Source organism: Puccinia triticina, chromosome 4A (assembly GCF_026914185.1).
Source record: "Puccinia triticina chromosome 4A, complete sequence".
Lineage (NCBI taxonomy): Eukaryota > Fungi > Basidiomycota > Pucciniomycetes > Pucciniales > Pucciniaceae > Puccinia > Puccinia triticina.
Window position 1 is genome coordinate 4,050,055 of NC_070561.1, and position 22,979 is coordinate 4,073,033.

The 22,979-nt window shown below is 45.1% G+C and overlaps 3 protein-coding genes across 3 annotated transcripts; all 3 read left to right on the top strand.

Annotated features, from left to right (window-relative positions):
- Positions 1-2,792: 2,792 nt before the first annotated feature.
- Positions 2,793-3,236, top strand: PtA15_4A477 (uncharacterized protein; the record flags this gene model as incomplete). The annotated part of the gene is made up of 1 exon (XM_053168364.1): positions 2,793-3,236. One exon carries the CDS (start codon positions 2,793-2,795, stop codon positions 3,234-3,236), a length of 444 nt encoding a protein of 147 aa, XP_053019581.1.
- A 15,721-nt stretch (positions 3,237-18,957) lies between these two features.
- On the top strand, positions 18,958-19,528 carry PtA15_4A478 (uncharacterized protein; the record flags this gene model as incomplete). Its single annotated transcript, XM_053168365.1, has 4 exons — positions 18,958-19,042; positions 19,183-19,213; positions 19,293-19,356; positions 19,472-19,528. The coding sequence occupies 4 exons, from the start codon at positions 18,958-18,960 to the stop codon at positions 19,526-19,528; spliced, it is 237 nt and encodes a 78-aa protein (XP_053019582.1).
- Positions 19,529-21,136: 1,608 nt separating this feature from the next.
- PtA15_4A479 (uncharacterized protein) lies at positions 21,137-21,481 on the top strand (the record flags this gene model as incomplete). The annotated part of the gene is made up of 2 exons (XM_053168366.1): positions 21,137-21,140; positions 21,216-21,481. The coding sequence occupies 2 exons, from the start codon at positions 21,137-21,139 to the stop codon at positions 21,479-21,481; spliced, it is 270 nt and encodes an 89-aa protein (XP_053019583.1).
- Positions 21,482-22,979: the final 1,498 nt, after the last annotated feature.

Sequence of the window (22,979 nt, forward strand, 5' to 3'; positions counted from 1 at the left end):
CAATTGCATAGTTACCTCCATACTTCCGCCAGATCTTTGCCTTTCAACTTTCCCCACATCACGCTTGCGACCAAACCTACTATTTTGTGCTTATGTACTTGGAGATCCTTTCTTGACCTACAAACTCAGATACATGCCACCGCACCTTGACCGAACCCCAGCTTGGACACTCCACTCTCCACTTCCCCTTAAGCTCACCCTCAAGCGCTTCTTGAATTCTTTGACTTATCCCTCCCAAACCAACTCCTTGCCCCTTTTGCACCCATCCCGGATTTCCAACCCAGCCCTCCGGATCTACCCAACACCACCAACAAGCCCCCTCAACCATGATTATTTCTACCCCAAAGCTGTCTCAAAACAACTATCCCCTCATCCCCGACATTGATGACATCGTCCCCGAGCCGTTCACACAGGAGATCCCAGTCCCCCACGGAATCAAATTACCTCCCTGTACGCTTTGCATGGTCCGATGGCTTGGTAGTGCCCCCCCAACATTTGATACCAATCCACACTGCTTTACGATCCCCGGACGCTCCTTGGGGGATGCTTTTGCTTTTGCCGTTGCCATGCAGGCCACTGTCCGATGGACGTTGGAAAATTTCTCACCCCCCAAAATCCCTGGTGCAAAGAAGTCAAACGCTGGCCGGCCCCCAACATATCAGTGGAAACTATTCTACATATGCCCCCAAAAAGGCCACCACGAAGCTCCGCCAAACTCTCGCAAATCTGAATCTGGAAGAAAGTGTGGCTGTGAAGCAAAATTCAACATTTCACTCCACCTTGCGACTGCCTTGCTGCGGGTCGAGTGGTTTTGGAAACATTCTCACGAGCTCAACACTGTCGAAGACATGAAGAAAACCCGCATTCCAAAGGCCGTCCATGACTGGGTTTGTGCTTGCATCGACTCGGGGCTTGGGTGGGACAGCATCCAAGAACTAGTTCTATCACAAGATCTTGATGATGTAAGTACCCGTCATCATCTCACCATGGATTGATTGTTTGATCACTGATTTTTCCATCTATCCATCCCAACCCCACCAAATAGCTTTGGGAGACCAGTGCGGCCATCCCAGAGGGCAATGGTGTCACCGCCGACCTTGTCCGCCACCTAATCAAAACACGTAGGTGCAACAATGTTTGAAAGCACTGTGATGTTTTCAAATCGCTGTCCCTCTGGGAAGTTCACCTGAAATCTCTTGGGTGGCATACCTTCGCTCCCGTTATCGCCGATTCGGAGGCGTTCCTGTTTTGCATTCAATCTCCCTGGCAACGAAAGATGATGATGGCGCACGGCACAACAATGCTTCTGGTCGATGCGACACACAACACGGTGAACAACTGTTTTCTCTCGCAAGGTCGGAAAGCCAGCCTGTACACAGTGATGATCCGAAATGCAGTTACGGGCATGGGCCTTCCTGTATGTTGGGCCTTTACTGGTTCACTCGCCATGTAAGTTCCTTTTCCAACCAATCATGTATTTCTATGACTTCAAGTTTTGTGGCTGATTCCCCATTTGTCCTGTCAGCGAGCCAATTGAGCAGATCCTCACGTGGTTGCATCAGTCCACCGGGCTGATCCCTCATTCTGTAATGAGTGACTGTGCTCTGGCAATCAAGGCGGCAGTCACAGCAACATTCGACTACCTGATGGATCAAGCCCCGAGGCATTACTGGTGTGTCTTCCACGTCATCAAGGCCAAAGCACTTGTCCACTTGGGAAAACAATCGCAGGAGGCAGTGGACGAATTCGAAGTCATAATGTACTCGGGTAAGTACCCACACAGCCGAATGATGATATACCTCAGTAAGTGGAGGCAAGTCCACCCGGCATTTGCATCTTACGTCGACTCGCAATGGTACACGTATATCGAGCATTGGTCCCGGTTCTACCAAACAGTAAGTGCCTCCCTGCTTCCCCTCCCTACCTAATCACATAATGACTGTTTTCTTTTTTGGTTGGAAGACCGCATACCAGGGCATTGAAACCAATAACTACGTTGAGGCATGGCATAACGTCCTCAAGACCCGATACCTCAAGCCATCCACACGACACCGTATCGACGAAGTGATCCAGATCTTTTGCAATATCGTCGAGCCAAAATACAGCCGGAAAACCTGCCAGGTCAACACAGGCTTTGTGAAACAAACAGTTAACCGGTTTCAATCACATGCCAAGAGTCGCGCAGACGGTATCGCGAAAGGCTACCTGGAGCTGATAGGTGCCAAAGTTTACAGGCATACAAATCATGTAAGGTTATAAATTGCACACTAAAGCTACATTTATAATCACTCGTTGACATGGATCTGTAGTTCACCATTGGCAGTTTCTCAAGCCCGTCAGTACATGTCTACCGAGTTGGGTTCGAGCAACCAACTGGTGTTGCCGAGGGCCGCCTGATCAATTGCGAATGTCCGTATTTCACTCGCCATGGTAGTGCATGTAAACACATGTACTACCTGGCACGAGAATATAAATTGCTAACTGTCGAGCGGGCCCCAAACAACCAACAACGCAACCCTGCTGTCTCTCTCGACAGTGACTCGGAGATAGAAGTGATTAGCTGCTCAACCTTGCCCACAACAGCCACCTCAAAGCGATCCAATGCCGAAGCGCTCTCGCCGCGTGACAACGGTTTTCCTAAGAGGGCCTGCCCCAATTGCACGGCGTTCACTGGCTTTGATACGGCGCACCCCGCACTTCGCCCGCATATTTCGAGAACTACGAATCCCGAGTCCAGCACGAGTAAAACAACACATGTATCAATGGCAGGACCGTTCTCTCACGAGGGGAAAATGAACAACTTACTCAAGTCTGCGACTGTGGCGTTTGACCGAGTGAAGGAGGCCCTCAAGAAAAAGGCAAACCGCAAAGATTTGGCCAAGCAATCCTCAACATCCCGGATGCACGAGTTTCAGGTCCTCTGCCACACCCTTTTGCGAATGGTTGAAGATCGTGTATCAGGGATCGGTCTCACGACGGCACCTTCGTTTCCGGACGTTCGAGATATTTCTCGGCTCAATGGCGCAGAGATAGCTGTTTTGGTCGGTGAGCTGGCGGAGGTCGGTTGGGCGGCGCTGAAGCGGATGGATGGGCTGCTGAAGACCAAGACGCACTCAAAGGCTTTCAGTGGGAACTCAGACAAGCTGTTGATGATACTGTTTAAGGAGCGTCTCTTCGAGCTTGTGGGGATGCTGGAGGATGCGAATCTGGTGGCTGCGAGGACGCAGATACGATAGCGAGAGCGTGTCGCGGGGAGAGCTGATGGAACAGTAAGATTGGAGCGACTCAAGAGCGGGCAAGAGGAGGGCGAGGCTGAGGATGATATCCCGATGCACAAGGGGTTGCGGCTGGTACATTTGTGGGGGGAGCACTCGGAGAGGGGAGCTGCTTATATCGTGGAGTGGTTGATCAAGGACCACCGACTTCATCGATTTGGTGCAGGTCAACTGTTGATCATTTCATTTGCTATCACGACTACAAGATCTGCCATTCCATTGGGTTATTGCCACTGCTGATCACATATCCTAGTTACAATTCATTATTACTTAATTTTCAAATCATTGCCACCGTTTTTTTCCATGTACATATTTTTTTTAACACTGGTTGTCAGATTTGCGTTGAATTTAATTTTCTATTTCTCTGGCTACATTCGCGCATGCCAACATCTAGAGGGGAGTATATATGTGGGGAAATACAACAAGGGGAAATCATGATGAGCACAATGTAACAAGGTCTGAAGATGAGCAATGATGAAATGTACTGATGAAGTGAAGTAATGATGAGCACTATGTAATGTAATGATGAAGTGAAGTAATGATGAGCACTATGAGATGTAATGATGAAGTGAAGTAATGATGAGCACTATGAAATGTCTATGTATAGTGAGTGAGATATGTAATGTGTAATATATGTAGCTATGGTGATGATGACTGGAATATGTAATAGGGGTGTTCAAAGTTGACTGCATAAAATTATAACACCATAAATTCATAAAATTTTAATCTGAAAAAAATGTGTAACACCCAATCGCTCAAAAAAGAGCAATAATTCTAAAATGGTGCATAAAAAATGATCACTCAAAAGTGTTATGATTTTATGATTTTATGATTTGAAAAAAATATGATTTCAACTTTGAACACCCTTAATGTAGATGAAACGTAAGAAGCAGAGAAATACCAATGAAACTGTATATGCTAATAACTTCTGATCCAAAAGGGAATTTCAGGGTGGTATGAGTGAGTGACTAGGGGTAAAATGAGGTGTAGAATCTGAATCTGGAATAATAATGATGGATATGTGAGGGATATGTATGATATGAGAAGGGTGATATGAGTGGGAACAGGGTTACCACACCGCTGGAGTCAACATCACCAACTGGGGTGAAGTAGGGTTTACCAAGACCGTTGGGACTAAGTACCATTCAAATGGGCTCTGGAAGCAGAGAAGACTCAACTGCCTTGGTGTTCTCTGCTGTGACCTCCCTGAGTGTCAGTGGGCGGGTTCGCCTCCAACTGGGAAAGTATCCATGGACAAATATTTCAAAAAGTCAGTACCTTTTTGGTTCATACTTTGTCTGCTTTTTCTGTTTTTTTTTTTGCTGATTTTTCTCTGTCTGTCATTTGAATCAGGCACCCTAATTGCCGAGGTCGAGCTGGGAAGTGCCCGGGGAATGTGAGACACGTTACTTGCAAGAACACCATTGCGCGGTTTGATCAAAACACCAAAACCAAGTGGGCAATATTTCGCCACTTTGGCACCCACAAGCATCCATGGCCCAAGGCAAAAAAGCCTGACAAGCTTGCAAAGAAAAAATTGAAGGCTGAGATTGCAAAAAACCCAAAGGAAGGGGCTTTCTTGCTGAAAGTAAGTTTTTCTTTTGACTTCAGATTGTCCGTTCAATTCTGATACCTTTTTTGACTTCAGATTGGAAAGCCCGATGCGCCAAAGGATCCATACGACAGTGTACTGAAAATTCATTCGTCCTTGGCAAATGCAGATCGGCTTCACTATCATCAAAGGCTTATTCTTGCCAAGCTAGGAATTGTACCTGGGAAAAAAGGAGGCATGCTTGATGATGAATTCCTGTTGGACATGTTCAAATGGAACAAGTTTGTCTTTATTTCTTTCATCTTTTCAAAGCCCAGCTGATTTTTTTGTTTGCTTTTTTACAGAGCTGGACTGCGAGTCATATCAGCTTGTTTTATGGATGATTTGGAGCATTTCACATTCCAAACACAATGGATGGCTGATAGGATTGTAGCACGCGACATCAATAACAATGTTTACAGTCAGGGCCTTGTTTCCGACGTGACTTATTGGTTCTTTCTCAATGGGTACCTGCTCTCGACCTCTATGTACTGCAAAGAAATAGCTCAATGGGTTCCTGTCCAGCTCACTTGGATTTGTGGCCTCTCAGAAAACTACTACAAATTGCACTTCGCCACATTGTTCCGCTAGTTCCTGAAGCCAGAAATCAGCAAAGAAGAGCATGATACGCTTGTGTGCAAAATTGTTGACTTCTCAGCTGCCCAGAGAGAGGGCTTTGTTGCGGCATATTGGGAAGTATTTGGGATCTGCGACAAAAAGATTGTTTTAGGGAAGCTCCAAGGATGTCATGAGCATTACTGCGCTCAAGTGACTTGGGTCAAAAAGAATAGACATATTGTTATGGCAGACAAAGAGGTATGGACATGCAGCTCTTGATCTGATGAGATCACCTTTTGATGATGCTTGTTTTGTTTGGTCAACCTTGGAACCGTCGCAGAACACCTTCCAGAAGATGCGCCTTTTGTTGATCAAGGAACCAGAGGAGGGCAATAAAAGTCATGAAGACAAGATGGATGAATTACGTCGGCGGTTTCCCAAAGCAAGGAAATGGTTTGATTGGTGGACCATGGCCGATGTGGTGGCCATGCTCTTTCCAACCCGTTGGGCTCAAGTTGAGGATGGTCCCAAAGGCAAAGGGCGGCCGACTTAATTAACAACAAATGCGCAGGAAAGCCTCCACAGACTTTACTACATGTTTAGGTTTGTGTTTAATTGCGCCAAAACAATAGATAATTTTTGATGATTTTATGCCTCTTAATTTTCAGTGAAGGGAAAAATTCACTCCAATTAGGCCTTGTTTGGCTGTACTTGTTTGTAAAAGTTTTGGAAGAAGACTTCAATGCTGTCATGCGCGGGGTCTTGAATGAGTACGGAGCGGCTTGCAAGGAGCAGATTGATATCTCTCAGTCTTTGGGCTGGGAGAAAAAAAGGAAGAGAGCCCCAAATCCTGCTGCTCCAAGTAATAACAAGAAGACCTGCCAGGAATACAAAAATGATGGGCGCCCGCCGGACACCACAGATACCTTGCCCCCTGAACTTGCTGACAAGAAAAAAACTGGAAGGCCTCCAGGAGCACGTAATGTGGATCGTGGCGCGCTGACAACCTATCCATTGTACCGTGCCTCCAGGAATGAGAAAAAGGCAAACCGCTGTTGGATGGCTGCGGCACTTGAGACTATGTACGCTCTGTACAATCCCCTTTGGCTTTGTGGATCTAGTGGCCAAGGGACATCTTTATTCACAACGCTGGTGACACATTTCACCACTCGCACCACCTACCAGTTGAAGCAAGCTGGCTGGGTCCGCGGAATGCTTGCAATTGCACAACAGAATATCTTCCAGCATGCTCACAACTTGCATCCTGCAAGCTTCAAGGCAGGCAAGTTTTGCTCAGCAGACTTTTTCATTAAGATTTCCCTTGATCCGAAGACAAACCCCAATCAATCGCGCCAAGGCTTGTTTGATGTTGAAGAAAGGCAAACTCTTACCTGTCTGGCTCACCCAGAGGCACCGCGGCAAGATGTACGCTCTAGATTTGTAATAAATATCCAAAAAGAGATGTTTGAGGTCAACGCTATTTTGTACTCCGACACTGCGGAGCTCTTGAGGAAATGGATTTCCAATGGTTTGATTGGAATCTCAGGCCTGCACTGTCGGGACTGTGCAGCAAAAGCAAAGGAGCCCAAGAAATGCAAGCAAACCGGAGCTTCCGGAATCTTCTCGGCTTTGAAGAAAGAAGACTCCATTACTGACGGCATGCTCCGCAAGCGGTCAACCATTTCTTTCCCTAAGAATCAAGCTCCGCTCCACCTCTATTTCATGCTAGATGTTGCGTCGATTTTGGATTGGGCCAAACAAGCAATGTTTATGTCCACAATCAATTGGCCTTCTGCATTTACTGTAAAAGGCAAAATGTACACACTTTTTGCTTGAGGATATTGGAATGGTGTGCATTACTGGTCCAAGGTATTGATGAACGTCTCCGGGGTGGCAGGGATTTGGTATCACAACGACATGGAAAATGATGGACTCGCCCGGATGGTCAGCTCAGACTTCAGCTCTATTGGCGGGGCACATCCCAATACCAGCTGGCTTATGTATTCCCAAAGCTGGACGCCTCAGAGAAGGCATATGTCAATGAGAAGGTTGTGCAAATCAAGAAAGACTTCCCAACTGCACGTCCTCATCAAATTTTGTTTTCAAATCTTGGTGACTTGCCTGACTCAGAAAGGAAGTTCTTGGAATCCACAGGTGAAAACATGAATGATGGTAAGCATTAATTTGGTTCTTCATGGATTATTTGACTTGATTACCAATGATTTGGTGTTTAAAGTTGCAAAAACCGACCATTCTGATGTTTCGCCAACTTCGCCGTCTGGATTGGCGCCAAAGAGGCCTGCGGATGATTCCCCCTTCGCAAATTTGAATCCGGCAAGCTCAGCGGAGGACTCTGCCATAACAGCTGAAATCACCCCGGCGAAGTCAGCAAATAGCTCCTCAGCAACTGAAGAAAAACAGGCGGCCCCAAAGATTCAAAAGCTAAAGATTAAGCTGAAACCGCCTAAACCGCCTAAACCGCCGGCGAAATTGGAAAAATTGGCTTTGCCAATGTCAGAGCTGCAAGACACCTCAGGCTGAACTCCTTTGCCAACTTCTGTGCCTACTCGCAGGCCTGGACGTCGTAGCCAAAGAGTCGCCAAGGCAGGAAATAACCTTGCCTGATAATCTGCATTTCTTGTGTTATGCCTTGCAGTAAAATTCCATTCTCATTGTTTTTTGGATGAATTTTACAAAGCCATTTTTGCATGTGTATGCCCTGTAAAAGCTGAAGCCTTGCAAATTTGAAGTATTTGATTCTGAGGGGTATTTTTACAAAGTTTTCTTTTTGCACGGCATATACAGCGTAAAAATTGCCGTGTGAAAGTAAACTATTACCATGGCAGACATGTTTTTGCATGGTATTCTTTGCAAGGCTTGCGTTTACAAGGCTAGGACTGTAAAACATACCCTGTAAAGTTCAAGGCGGCGGGTTCTTTGTTTAATTTTCCAAAGGAAGTCTTTTTCAAGGCTCAAGCCTTGTGAATTATACTTTTGAAAATTCTACACCCCCCTAACTTAACTAAGTCCCTCTATTTGGGGGGGGGGGGGGGGACGCCGTCCTGCAGGGACCCTCCAAAGGAAGGACTTGTACACCAAGTGGACCCTGCAGCTTGGCAACTCGGCCTTTTTTGAGCCTGTGTAGCTTCATCACATCACATTATGTGATTGAGTTGTAGGGGAACAAAAGATGCACAACATCTAGGAGAATCTTCCCACCTATTGTGCTATTTTTAGGGACATGTAATGACAGTGAAATGTCTTTTTTTGCAACTTCATTAGTTGGCTATATCCCGTATCACACATATTGCACTGTACAGAATCTGAAATCCATGCAGTTACAACTCTGATTGCAGCTCAACAAGAGGTGTTGAGGATGGGAAAAAATAGTAGAAAGATAGCGACAGCTTGGGCCGCCCCAGAAATGTAAACAATATCAAAAATGGTGCAGAGGCTCATGAGTGAGATTGATTCTAAAAATGTCCCCACCAAAAGTCATAATTCTCTCAGGCTGCGGGGTCCACACAGCACATAAGTCCCTCCTTCAGAGGTTGCTTTGCTCCAAGGAGGAGGGAATTAGCTAAGCTAGGTTGAAGGCCCCCTCCCAAACTGACAGACATCCCACAGGTACCCTGAAACAGTGAAGTGAATACAGTTCCTTTGAGGCAAAAAGTGACACATCAGTCTGCTTTTTTTTCATAGCTCTGACAGGTGTATGTACAGAGGATGAAAATCAAAGGCAACTTTGCTTTTTTTGATGATGATTGCAATCTGTGAGACAATGCCCCTAGTGACCCACGTCTTACCCATTATGAGGCCTTCTTGCTAGCTGATTTCTTGACCATTAAGGTGGGGTGATATATAACAAAACAAATACTGATAGATGTGCAGGCTTCTTGCCTGTTCATGTACATTGAGCAAACCTGACATGCCAAAAAAATATATTTTTGCAAGTCCCTCATTCGGAGGCGGGCACTTTGCACCCAGGAGGGACTGAGTTAAGTCCAGCCCCCTCTGACCAAACACCCTTGCCCCTGCACAGAGCAACTGGAAAGTGTCAATGGCAATCCCTGCCGCACCCACTCCAGATGCTTCTCCCTGGGGCCCTCCTCCCGGCAACGTTGATCAAACTCCAGACGGACTGGGTCACACAACCAGACAGCGGGGATCATGGAGAGAGATTGCTTGGATATGGAAGAGTATGAATTGATGAGATGAATCATAATCAAATTGTCCTTGGATTTTTTAATCATTTTTGCTATAAATTAATCAGTCTCACAAAAACATTGTGGCTTGACTTATTCAGATTAAGACTTGTGCAATCCATTTTTTTTTTGCATGAAATTGATTTGAATGAGAAATTTGGATTTTTTGCATTCATGGGATGCAATGGAGTGTGTGTTCCTTAGCAGGGAATGGGGGATACTTCACAACAGCCTACTTAGCCAGATTTAAAATCATTTTTGCCTATCTAATATGGCTAGCCTGTTAAGGGAAGGGGTGATTGAAAGTGGCGGGAGGGCCATTGAATTTGCAGCGGCGAAGCCGCCTTGGCCTCTAGTACAATAATAAATATTCTTCAGCAGATGAAATCCACATCCCAGGTTCTTCAAAATTCCGCCAGATTCCATCCAACAGTAGTACAAATTGTCCAAATAGTTGCCAAGAGTTTATGAACCTAGATTTATCAAAAGTTTTTCCTGAGTTGAAAAGTAGCCACATAAGTAATTTTTTTTCCTGAATCAAAAGGTCTTGATCCTGACACCATAAGAGAACTGAAATAATTCCCTTCCAAAATTTTCAAATGAGTGTGGTTTAAAACAAGTGTTGATTTAGGCAGTTTAACCTCTTGCTAAGGAGGCCTTTTTTCATCCATTACAGATCCTTACCATTGCTATTCCTCAGCTCTGTAAGTTTACACTTTCCTATTGAATTGATCCAAAAAATTGAAGTTTTCACCTCATCCAGCAGGTTGACTGCACAAATGAATGTTTCTTTCCTTGGTTTGCCAGTTCCTGTGGGGTCTGTAGGTAAACTGTAAGCTTGAACAGGGTGAGTCTGATTGTTTTCTTGAGTAGTTCTATTGTTGGCCAGCCGTCCACAATAAATCCTTTGTTGAGTACAAGACATGGGTGGTGGAGGTGGTGGATTAACATTCATTCTTGTGTTCTGACTGTTTTGAGCTCCATTGAATAAACCAAGCGGATTTTGATTGGTTGTTTGTAGGATATTTTCCAAGTCTTCATTCTGTGAAAAATCCATGTCTGAGTTTTAACTGATTTCTGATCCTTTATGTTAGATGAGTCGTTTGATATTTGCTAGTAGTTGTCCTGAGGGGTTTGATCTCTGGGTTTCTTCCAAGGCAAGTTGGGGGGTTATCCAAGTTTATTAAAATCACAGAAACACGGAAGGCAAGATCAAAGTTTTTGCCTGTGCTCTTTAGCAAAAATCCCATAAAAGTTGAAATTAATCACCAAACACCCCGGAGGGCACCTCGGATTGACCCTTCAGCCTGTGCCGGAGCAACAGGTAAAAAAAGGTCGGTCAAAAATGTAATCAAGGAGGCCCTAATCAAGTGATTAGTGGGCTCCAGGGAGGGGGTGGGACGAAACCAGATCCCCTGGGGGGGAAAACAGCTTCCCCCCAGCCCTTTAAGTATTGGTCCCAGCTCCCACATGACAGAAGTTGACAACACCCTGGGCCCTGACATTCTTTTCACACCACAACTGTGTTGCCAGGGCCCTGCACCTAGGCAGGCAACATGCTGGCCTGTATGTGCACACTCATTCAAGTGTATACAGGTCAGCTTGAGAGGTGTATTCCTCAGGATGACCGCTCAGGGTCATTCGGAAGTGTTCCAAATCCCAATTTGGAAGTTTTCTGAATCCGAGGGAGTTGGCTTCAAGGAGTATGTACACCCAGACTTCGGCCTCCTTCGCGGTCTACACGTCTCTCGACAACCGGTACAGCACCCCTCTCGATGACCGCTCTGACCGGCCATCGGGAAAACTCATATCTCCTCCCCATGACCGGTACGTGCCGGTCATCGAGGGGACTCACACCTCTCGATGATCGGTCTGTACCGGTCACCGAGGAGACTCAGATCTCCTCCTCATGACCGGTCTGTGCCGGTCACCGAGGGGATGCACAACTCTCAATAACCGGTCCGTGCCGGTCATTGAGGGGACTCAGGTCTCCTCTCAATGACCGGTCTGTGCCGGTGTCATCGAGGGGAATCAGGTCTCCTCTCAATGAGATGACCGGTCTGTACCGGTCATTGAGAGGACTTATTGTGTTTTGCTTAATGGTTGGACTTCGAGAGTGAAGTTGAGTGCTATAGTTATGGGGTTGTCTGGCACAGCCCCAGTTTAATCTCCATCATTCTGCCATACGGAGCCCGCCTGTACCTAAGTGAAAATGATCATGATGATCTTTATTTCACGATGCGAGGCAAAAACAAAAAAAATGGAATTACGGAATGCCATGATTTGTGCACAGCAACAGGACCATCCGTCCAAGCATTCTACAAAACACAATAGGTCTCCCCTCGATGACCGGTCTCCGCTGGTCATTAGGAGGACTCAGTTCTCCCCTTGATGGCCGGTCTGTGCCAGTCATCGAGGGGAATCAGGTCTCCTCTCGATGACCGATCTGCGCCGGTCATCGAGGGGAATCAGGTCTCCTCTCGATGACCGATCTGCGCCGGTCATCGAGGGGAATCAGGTCTCCTCTTGATGACCGGTCTGTGCCGGTCATCGAGGGGAATCAGGTCTCCCCTCGATGACCGGTCTCCGCCGGTCATCGAGAGGACTCAGTTCAATTTCTTGGACCAAGAGTCAGAAACACCATCAGCCTACATCGGTATCCCAAACTTCATCAAGAGGCCCTCGGCCTCCACTCCAACAAATTGGATCTAAATAATCATGTATCCATCAGCTCGGCGAAGCACTTCACATTTGTGGACTGTGGCCATCGCTATCGGGCCAGATACACTATCTTTCAGCCGGCTTCCAGCTCTGTACAGACAGGGCCAGCCAAAACTTTTTTTCCAAAAGTGTTGGAGATGTGGAGGCAACAATCACCCATACCTCCTGGCCCAACCCCTTGTGCAATTTATAATATCACACCAGGCGTCCAAACGGGACCTTAAGAATATAACACAACCAAAAACACAAAAGATGGGCTAGCAGGAGCATTGATGTGACTACCTATTGTATCACTAACACCTTCAACCTTTCACTCCCTGCATCTTGGCCTCATACCTAATTTATTTGTGACAGCCTCTTGTGCTTATCATGTTGTACATGGACATTTTGCTTGCAGAGACATAAACATGTTTCTTGGATTATCACTTTTATACCATCTGTTGTATTGACAACTAGGAAATTCATCAATTTTACAAAACTTTGGAGTAAATTTAACACCTTAGGCCTTGCTTGGCACCAATATGGGGGTTCACAATAGGATCAAAATAAAACTTTGGAGCAAATTTTAAGGCCTTTACAGACAATGTTTTAAAAAATGAAGAAGTTGCTCTGATTTCCAGGGGACACATAATCCTGTACATCCTGCCATATTTTTGAAAAGTTGTTGATAAAGTTCTTAAAATTGACTCTAAAGTTTTATTTTTATCCTATTGTGAACCCCCCTAATATGATCCAGGCAATGTATGATTTTTTTTATCTGATCAAGACCACCAAACCTTGATCAGATGTCACAACAATTCACATTATATCAAACAATTATATTGGCACCAAACAAGGCCTTAAGTTTTTAGATGCACCATAAATGTAGGTGTTATATTGCACAAATCATTAAATAAAAAAACAACCTATTCAAAATGTGGCACTCAAGCTTTTTTTCAGGCAAGGTGAAAAACTCATCTCCTCAATATTTTCATCATATGCAGGAAGTTTTGCTATGTTCAGTGCCATAATAGAAATATTACACTATTGAAAATTTTAAAGTATAGTATTGCTTTTATGGTGCTGAAGGTAGTCAAATTATTTCACTCTGATCAAAATATTGAGGATATCAGTTGTTGACCTTGCCATCTCAGAACCTTCTATACATTAAGAATTTAAAAGCATGAACACATGAGCTACTGACACAGAGTGAAGCAGTTGAGCTGGGCACCTGGACTCTGCAGCGGCGCAGCCGCTTTAGCCTCTAGTACTATACTAAACTAATAATAATACTAAAAAAACTAAATAGCATGATATGTTGTTCAAATATTCAGATGCGTAGAGGGTTATCACAACTAAAATCTGTCCGCAGTGAGTCTATGCCGGCTACCACCTGGTAGTTAGAATATATATCCTAAACGCTCACAACAAATACGTCAGTTCTAATTGGTCCTTGTCTCCTGACCTTATAAATGATTTTTCAAGTATTTAACTAATCAATCCGGAGTTCTACTAGGAATATGTTAAGGACTGATTGTTATAATGATATTGGAAAGTGTCTTGACAGAGATATGTTTCTTCAATTTAATGTAACAGGTAAGTTTTCCTGCCAACAACTAATTTATATTCACTAAGAGTACTTGTAAAATTTGCAACAGTGGTTAGAGATATGTTAATCCACGTGTTCAAAAATAGAAATCCTCTATCACATTGGGGACTCCCTTGTAAAGCTCAAAAGTGTTCCTGAGAACCTTTTGCTGAGTGTGGAAAGGGATGAATGAGGTTACCTCTGCCTTTCCTGGGTCACTAGACACTAAAACAAGCCCCCCAATCTACGATTGGAAGGTTTATGTAGTGATAGTGGAGGTGTATCAAAAGATGGCCTACTTTGAGCAGGTGGCTTAAGGGTTATGGTGATGTAGCTGATGTGTAAGTGTTCTAATGAGGTTGTAATTTGTATGTAAGGGTGTAAAACCACAATATAGAGTGGGGCTAATACTGTAGAGTGAGCAAGTATTGTACTGTTATGGGGTAAGCTGAGTGCAAGTAGTTTGCTGAGAGAAATTACAACTGGGGGGAGGAGAGCCTCCTTAAATAGAAAAGAGTGAGACATTTTAGCTCCAGGGGAACAAGAGAATGAGGGGTTTTAGCTGCCCTGAAAGCTACAATGAGGTATTTTGGCTGGTGATTGACAGGTCACATGAGGTCACAATTTCATATGAGGGAATTTAGCTAGTGAGAAATAGGAGGTGAGATGTTTTAGCTGGCCTGGCATGTCAAATGATGTCATCTGCAAGCTGCATGAGGGGTTTTTGCTATCTTGATGCCTGCTTGATGTCATCTGTCAACTGTCAGACTGCAGCCCCTATTACACTAGTCTGCATGCACCTGCATAAGACTGAATTAGACTGCATAAGCCTGCATCAAGTGTGCATGACACTGCATGACACTGCATGACATGTGCATAGCACAATGAAATGCAGTGCAGCTGATGAGGTAAAGTATATGTAAAGGGTAGACAAGCTGTCAGGGTGGTCCATGTAACGGATTACATGTCCTGGGTAAGTGTGGTTCATGTAACGGAATACATGCCCTGAGTATGGTGTTTTGTGTGTATGTAACTGAATGATGGTGTCTTGAAGAGGGTGTAACTTGTGATCCAGAGGGGTTTAGGGTTTGTTGTCCATGGTGTTCTGTGTAGTTTTGGCCATAGAATCCAGTGGTTTTGCCGTGTTAGGTGATTTGTGAGTGTACATATGAGAAAAAAGGAAATTTTGAAATGGGCTAGATGGGTAACCATAAAGCATACCACAACATTTGGTTGGTCGACCATTTTGAATAAATCAAAGAAATAACACTACAAACATTTATTATTTTGCCCAAAAATAAAATAAAAGTCAACATGAAAAAAATAAAACCAAAATTTCACTCAGGGGAACAAACTGAGCATGCTGAGCCAAAAAAATAAAATGTCCCAAACTGAGCAAAAAACATTGGACAATGTCTTGGGATGGTTTTTTTTCACGGGCCTGGCGGGCCTGGAGCGGGCTTGAGCGGGCCTTGAGCGGGCCTGAGACGGGCCTGCCCCAAAAGCACATTGGCTCAGTATTAAAGGAGTTTTGCCTTGCCCTGGGAGCTTCTGGGGCTTTTGATGGGCCCAAAATCTCAACATGGGCTTTTGGTGGTCTAGAAGTATCAACCTGGGCCAATGAATAGCCCATGGGCCTTTGAATTTCCAGAAAGCCCACCATGAGCCCCCACATAGCTAATGGGCTCTTGGTGGCCCATGAAGATCCCTATGGGCCAACAGATACTTCCAATGGAAAAGTTCCATCATGGGATCCCATGGGCTTTGTGCTTCCTTTCTGGGCCACAAAAAGCCCATAGGGAGCTTTTTGGACCACCAAAAGCCCATGAGGATATTTGTTGGCCCATGGAGATCTTCATGGGCCACCAAAAGCCCATGAGGGTATCTGTTGGCCCATGGAGATCTTCATGGGCTACCAACAACCCATTAGCTATGTGGGGGCTCATGGTGGGCTTTCTGGGAATTCAAAGGCCCATGGGCTATTTATTGGCCCAGGTTGATACTTCTAGACCACCAAAAGCCCATGTTGAGATTTTGGGCCCATCAAAAGCCCAAGAAGCTCCCAGGGCAAGGCAAAACTTCTTCAATACTGAGCCAATGTGCTTTTGGGGCAGGCCCGTCTCAGGCCCGCTCAAGCCCGCTCCAGGCCTGCCAGGCCCGTGAAAAAAAACCATCCCAAGACATTGTCCAATGTTTTTTGCTCAGTTTGGGACATTTTATTTTTTTGGCTCAGCATGCTCAGTTTGTTCCCCTGAGTGAAATTTTGGTTTTATTTTTTTCATGTTGACTTTTATTTTATTTTTGGGCAAAATAATAAATGTTTGTAGTGTAAGAAGACAAAGAATAATAATATATGCGTTATGCTTCAAAAATAAAAAGGTTGATTTATTTGTTGCCTTTATCGCGTAAATAAATTAGAGTGTGAAAGCAATACTGGTAGAGTAGGAATGTGGGATAAGGTGTGAAGTCAACCGTGCTGACTTCATATAGCTTTCCACTTGCTCTTTGTCTGTGGCAGACGTTCGGGCCTTTCATTCTTGACTGACCCCCGGTCTGCCCCAGAACAGTCCGCTTCCCCTTTGCGCTCATGGACCAAGGTATTCTCGCAGTTCCTGGCTCTCATATCATTAATCATTGAGAGGAGAATGAGTCCCCTCAATGGCCGGTCTGACTGGTCATCAAGAGTTGCGACTCCCCTTGATGACTGGCACAGAGCGGTCACGGGGAGGATATCTGAGCTGGTCTGAGTCCCCTCAATGCAGACCGGTAATCAAGAGGTGTGACTCCCCTTGATGACCGGCACAGACCGTTCATTGGGTGGAGATCTCAGTCCCATCAATGACCGGTGCAGACCAGTCATCGGGAGGATATCCAAATCCCCTCAATGGCCGGTCAGACCGGTCAACCGGCCATTGAGAGGTGTGAGTTCCCTCAATGGCCAGTCAGACCGGTCATTGAGAGGAGTGAGTCCCCTCAATGATTGGTGCAGACCGGTCATTGGGAGGATATCCAAATCCTGTCAATGGCCGGTCAGACCGGTCATCAAGAGTTGTCAGTCCCCTCAATGGCCAGCATAGACCGGTCATCGAGAGATGTGCAGACCGCCAAGGAGGTCAAAGCCACCCCGGCAAGCGTGGACACATTCTCTGCTCAAAGCCAACTGCCTCGGATTTGGAACACATCTGGATGACCCTGACCATTCACCCTGAGGAAAAAACCTCTCAAGCTGACCTGTAAACACTCAGACAAGTGTGTACAGGCCAGTGTTCTGTCTGCCCAGGTGGAGGGCCCTTGCAACACTTTGTGGTGTAGGATTTCAGCGCCCAGGCTTTTTTTCACCTGGTGTCATATGCGAGCTGGGACTGATACTTAAAGGGCTGGGGTGAAGCTGTTTGTCCCCCCAGGGGATCTGGTTTTGTCCCACCCCCTCCCTGAAGGCCCCCTGTTTCACTTGAGTAGGTCCCTTCTTGATTTGAAAAAACAAAAATTCTAATCTTGAACAAAAATTTGAAATTTAAACTTCAAACTCACACAAAACAAAAATTTGACCACAATCAAAACATACAAGAAAATAAAATCAACTCAAACAAAACCAAAGATTTACACTTAATAAAAAAACAACTCTACAAAAAAACAAACTTGAACTTTTTAAACTTAAAAAACACAAATATCAAACTTTTATTTTTTTGCCTGCAATTTCAATGAAATGAAGCATGAACCCATGAGCTCAGTTTCCGTATAACTGTGGTTTTAATAAACTTGGATTAGTTGATCACTTATTATTACAGCTCATGAAGTGCAACACTAGATGGGCCAACAAGCAAGTTTCATATGTTGATACACCTGGTACATTCCATTGCACAATTTGGTCCAGCCAGCCTTTTTGCACTACAAACATTTATTATTTTGCCCAAAAATAAACGGACTTACTTCGCGCACTGCGAAAAGCTCTTTGCGCACTGTGCAGTGCGCGAAGTTTGCAAACACTTCGCGCACTGCGCGTGAAGGGCGCAACTTTTTCAAATTATTTTTTGACCAATCAATAGAAAAGCTTATTGTTGTCCTATGTGAATTTATTTGGAGTTTTTTGAAGCTTCTCTGTATGCTTAAAAATTCCACCAATAAAAAGAACAAGTACAGTCACTTGGGGACCTGGAATCCATATTCCCACCAGTCAAAAAATCCAAATAATTTAGTGAATCATGATACATAATCCCACTTTCTTAAATCCACAGAATTCTAGACCTGCAGATCTAAGTTTTGGGGTGTTTTTTTCCCCACAAAATGGTGCAAAAATTGACCCATTATTCTCACTTGGCACTTTGAATATCCCCAAAGGCCCGAAGGCCCTATGGATGACCCTTGAGCTGTGCCGGAGCAACAAGCAAAAGAGGGCCGGTTGGTAAACTAGCCAGGGAGGGCCTAACCAAGCAGCTAGGGGCCTCCCAGGGAGGGGGCGGACGAAGCCAAATCCCCTGAGAATCAATTGACTCACCTCCTCTTTATATACCCACCAGCAACACTCCACCGTACCACACTTTTAGCAAGACCATGGCCACAACACCCGCCTCCCTAGCTACTGTCACCGCCTTGGTGGTACCTCCACCTTGCTGTGCCACTCCCGTTGCCAACAACCCGCATCCCGTACCACGTGTGGTCCTTGCCCCGGCAAACAACAACCCAGGAAACGTCCAATGCACACATTCACCACGCCTCCCCCTGTCTACCCATGACAAGCAAACAGGCGCACATCCCTCCATACTAATACTGGCGCAGTCCACTCCACGGGCCCCGCGACCTAGGCGCCTCACTTGGTTGGCCCTGACCAGCTCCTTGCCAACCTGCCGCCCCAACTGCTACTATGTGATCTCAATGGCTGTTCGCTCCGGCTGGAATCTCACTCTGGGGCCAGACATTGTCCAAACCAAACTCCCAGATCAATGCGGCTTCTTGGACCATGGCAATCATAATTCCTCTACTATAGACCTCTTGCATTGCTTGCGTCAGATTGTTGCTGATGCAGTCAAAAAGGATCCTGTGATGTGGTGTGAGCCTATCTTAGGCAGGGACCACAATCTTTATACTTCTAAAATCCTTGACAAGGACGTTTGGGGTGGCGCAATCGGTTAGTGACCACCATCTACGCTAAATCATTGGCATCTTGCATCCAACAAAAATTACTTACCTCAAATAGTTGATGATACGTACTAAACTGCTTGCATATTGATCCAGAACTCGCCATTTTGGCTGACCATTTCCAAACAGAAATTTTCTCCATTGTTGTTCAAACCGGAAGGTTGAATTCTTTTATAACGGCTCCCAGGAAAAATAAATAGGTCCTCAACAACTTTCTCTGTTTGCCGTTTCTCTCACAGGTTGATAGGTTTGGGCAAAGCCATAACTATTCAAAAAAAATCTTTCTGGTCTACTCAGGTATACGTGAGTCAATAAAAATCACAAATCCATGTGGATTTAAGGAAATCAAGAAGAAAAAAAGTCATTGTTTTTGTTATTTGGTTTTGACCTTGTGACTATTTGAAATCCATGTATCCAGATTACAATGCAATCACTTTATCGCCGATTCCACGGGAAGAACTATCAAACCAATTGACCTGTTTCCCGCCAGAATTGGACTTTGATACAACTATTTTCCCCACGGATGAAGACAGCTTCCTCCATGCTGCTCTCCAACTGGTCTCTCAACTTCGTCAGATGCATTATTATACTGATACCGCTTTGTTCACTTTACGCTGTGAGATTTGTAATACTGCTTTGGTTGTTCTTATTTCCTGGTGTAGAGACTGTAAAATGAAGATGTGTCTGGTGAGAGTCGAACTCACGACCTCAGCTATGCTGAGACACATACTAGAGTGCTGCCTTTACCAACTAGGCTACAGACACTTGTGGCTGCCAGCTGGGTGGTTGGTCGGTAGTGCTCATGGGTCAATCCGACAGCCCTCCATACTGTGGTGATACATCATGGTAGCAGACTAACAGACAACTCAACACCCCCCCTTGCTACATGATGGGAAGTGGGGATTGACCCCAAGAGAGAGTGGGAATGAGACCCAGGAAAGATGATCAGCGTAGGGATTGAACCCGTGATCTAGATGTAGGCTTATAGGGGTTTGCGTGGTCTTACAAGTAAGCATTCACAAATTCATCAAGTCTCTATTGTAAGCGAGTAACGCTCAGGTAGCTCTGGGCTCATAACCTGTAGAGACTGTAAAATGAAGATGTGTCTGGTGAGAGTCAAACTCACGACCTCAGCTATGCTGAGACACATACTAGAGTGCTGCCTTTACCAACTAGGCTACAGACGCTTGTGGCTGCCAGCTGGGTGGTTGGTTGGTAGTGCTCATGGGTCGATCCGACAGCCCTCCATACTGTGGTGATACATCATGGTAGCAGACTAACAGACAACTCAACACCTGGTCCACTTCCTCAGCTTTTCTCGTAAACTGACGAATTGCGCGTCAAAAAATGTCTCTTGTTTAGGTGGGCGAAAAAGATGCAAGATCTCATGCTGAGTCAACCGGTCATACTAAATTCGGAGAATATGCGTGACCAAACCCCCGTCCACCGAGTCATCTTGTTTCTATACTCCCTCTCTTTTCAAGTGACCCTGTCCCAATACTTTTGATCAGTAATCCCAGATCTAAATTCATCGCATTACAAGTATACTTAATTCACACTGAAGATGGTGACATCTATATGTAAGGTGTTAAAAATTTTGCGCTTCTTCACACATTGGCTTGTCTCCAATCTCGTCATAATGCTTCAAGATTTCACTGCACTTCCAAATTATTTCAACTATTTATATTGGATCCATCCATTTTACCAAGGAAACATTGCATGTACTTTCTTTGTTGTAGTAGGTAAACACTAGCATTTAACAAAATAACAAAATGGGAAGGTATGTATATATAGCGTTCATGACTTGCAAGACGCTGGTGTCTCCAGGGTTGTGACTTGTTTGCTTGGCCACTTGAACCTTGTGCAGTAAATCTGCTCCGTCTGTTGTGGATAACATTTTTGATGCATCAAAAAAACTGTACAAAACCCATGTAAAAAAAGAAATCTTTTCATTAGGGTCAATTTTTTTCCTGCCATTTTATGTACAGCTAGTAACTCGCATGTGGAGAACCTTTGGGCCCCCCTCGGAGGGAGTTGGATAACTTCGGGATGTAGCTTGCCTTCTATGGCTGTACAGTCAACAATGGGTTAGCAAAAGTGACTCAATCTAACAATCCATTTCGCGGAGGTAAATTGATTTAGAAATCAATGCCTGCTTCCAGCTGCCGCGCAACTCGGTGGCTTACCTGCTCGGGCGGATCAGTCCCCACTCCGCTCCTTGGCCACCACGCTGCTAACTCAGCCAAGATTGACAGGCGATTGTCCCCTGGGCCCTACCTTACATCCGGCTAGCTCAGTTTTGCATGGGCGAACGCTCCCAAAGGTCCTACGGGCCAGGATGGTGACTATTGCCAGCTTCCTGCTGAGAATGTTCCATGCAAACAAATACCTTGGCACCCTTGATGGCTCAAGGGACCCCTCGTCATAAAACGTATCCCAACCAACTCGCACCGTCCTTGTCGGGTACGCCGCTCATGTGCCACATCTGATGGCCAGAAAAGGCCTCAATCTTGGTCTCGGATATGCCAGGGAGCTAGCCAAGACAATCCAATGGCAATCAAAAATGGTCAAGATTGGTGAGCCTTCACTCTCAAGTAAATGATGCTGATTGGCACGTTACAAATGTTATTTTGGCCTTTCTGTGTCCAATTCAGGTGGACTGACAGCCCTGGCGCAATATGCAAGGTCAAATTGATGTCAACAGCCGACAAGCTCAGTAAGCTATACTCGCTAGAGACCCCGCCGGTCTTCTGAGCTTGCTCCGTCGGCGTCGAGGCTCTGAAAGAGCTGCCCAGCCTGAAGGCAGTGATGATAGGCAGTGCTGGAGGGTCTACCAAGGGCGCTACACAGGCCGGACCCTGGCCTGCCTTCGCCCAACTACAAAGCTGCCCACGTGGAAACTTTGCGCTCATTGGAATCAAACTCAGTCCTTGGGTGGATTAGGTTCTGGCGAGTTTTCAGGCACAGATGCTGGGAGAGGAGGATTTTCATGGAGATGATTATTCAAAATCCAAAATGTGATTTACAGAGTGTATAATGGGCAGAAGCCTGTCAATGATGCAAATCACTAATGCATCTTTTCTTGTTGGTTGAATTAGGCCATAAAGGTTTGCATATCTCACAAAAAACACATTTTTTGCGGCACTCAATTATGATTCAACAAATGGGGGCTTGGTTTTCAGAGTAAATGTGGTGAATTACTTTAGATTTAGATTCTTTTAAACTCAAGCCTGTACCTATTTCACTGCCAGGTATGTTTTAATTTACAGCAGAAAAACTATCACATTGGGATGGTGGAAGATGACTGAGACTCCCCTTCCGGAAAAAAATATTTGAGTGCTTGTGTGAGGCATTCTGACAGGTACCACTTATACATTTTCCTTGTAAAGGCCCTGTTAGGGGAGGGGGGGGGGGGGGGGGGGGGGGGGGGGGGGGGGGGGTGAGACATAGGCTGCTGTCCATGCAGCAGCAAAGCCGCCTTGGCCTCTAGTATATATGAATTCAAACTTTTTAGAGTTGTTTGGTCACTTTGTGCAAGAATAAGGCTTTCAAAAATTAGGAAAGTTAACCACTTACTGGCGCATTTTGGCATATCTTGAGAAAAGGTTACTGGTTTTTGAAAGCCTTGTCCTTGTAAAAAGTGGCCAAAAAGTTCTAAAACTTTTAAATACATATTTAATATGATTCAATAAATTATTTGGAGTTTTTGGCCTGTGGGAATATGACCCAGGTCCCCAAATGGCTGTACTTGTTTTTTTTATTGGTGGGATTTTTAAGCATACAAGGAAGCTTCAAAAAACTCCAAATAAATTCACAGAGGACAATAATAAGCTTGTCTATTGATTGGTCAAAAAATAATTTGAAAAAGTTGCGCCCTTCACGCGCAGTGCGCGAAGTGTTTGCAAACTTTGCGCACTGCACAGTGC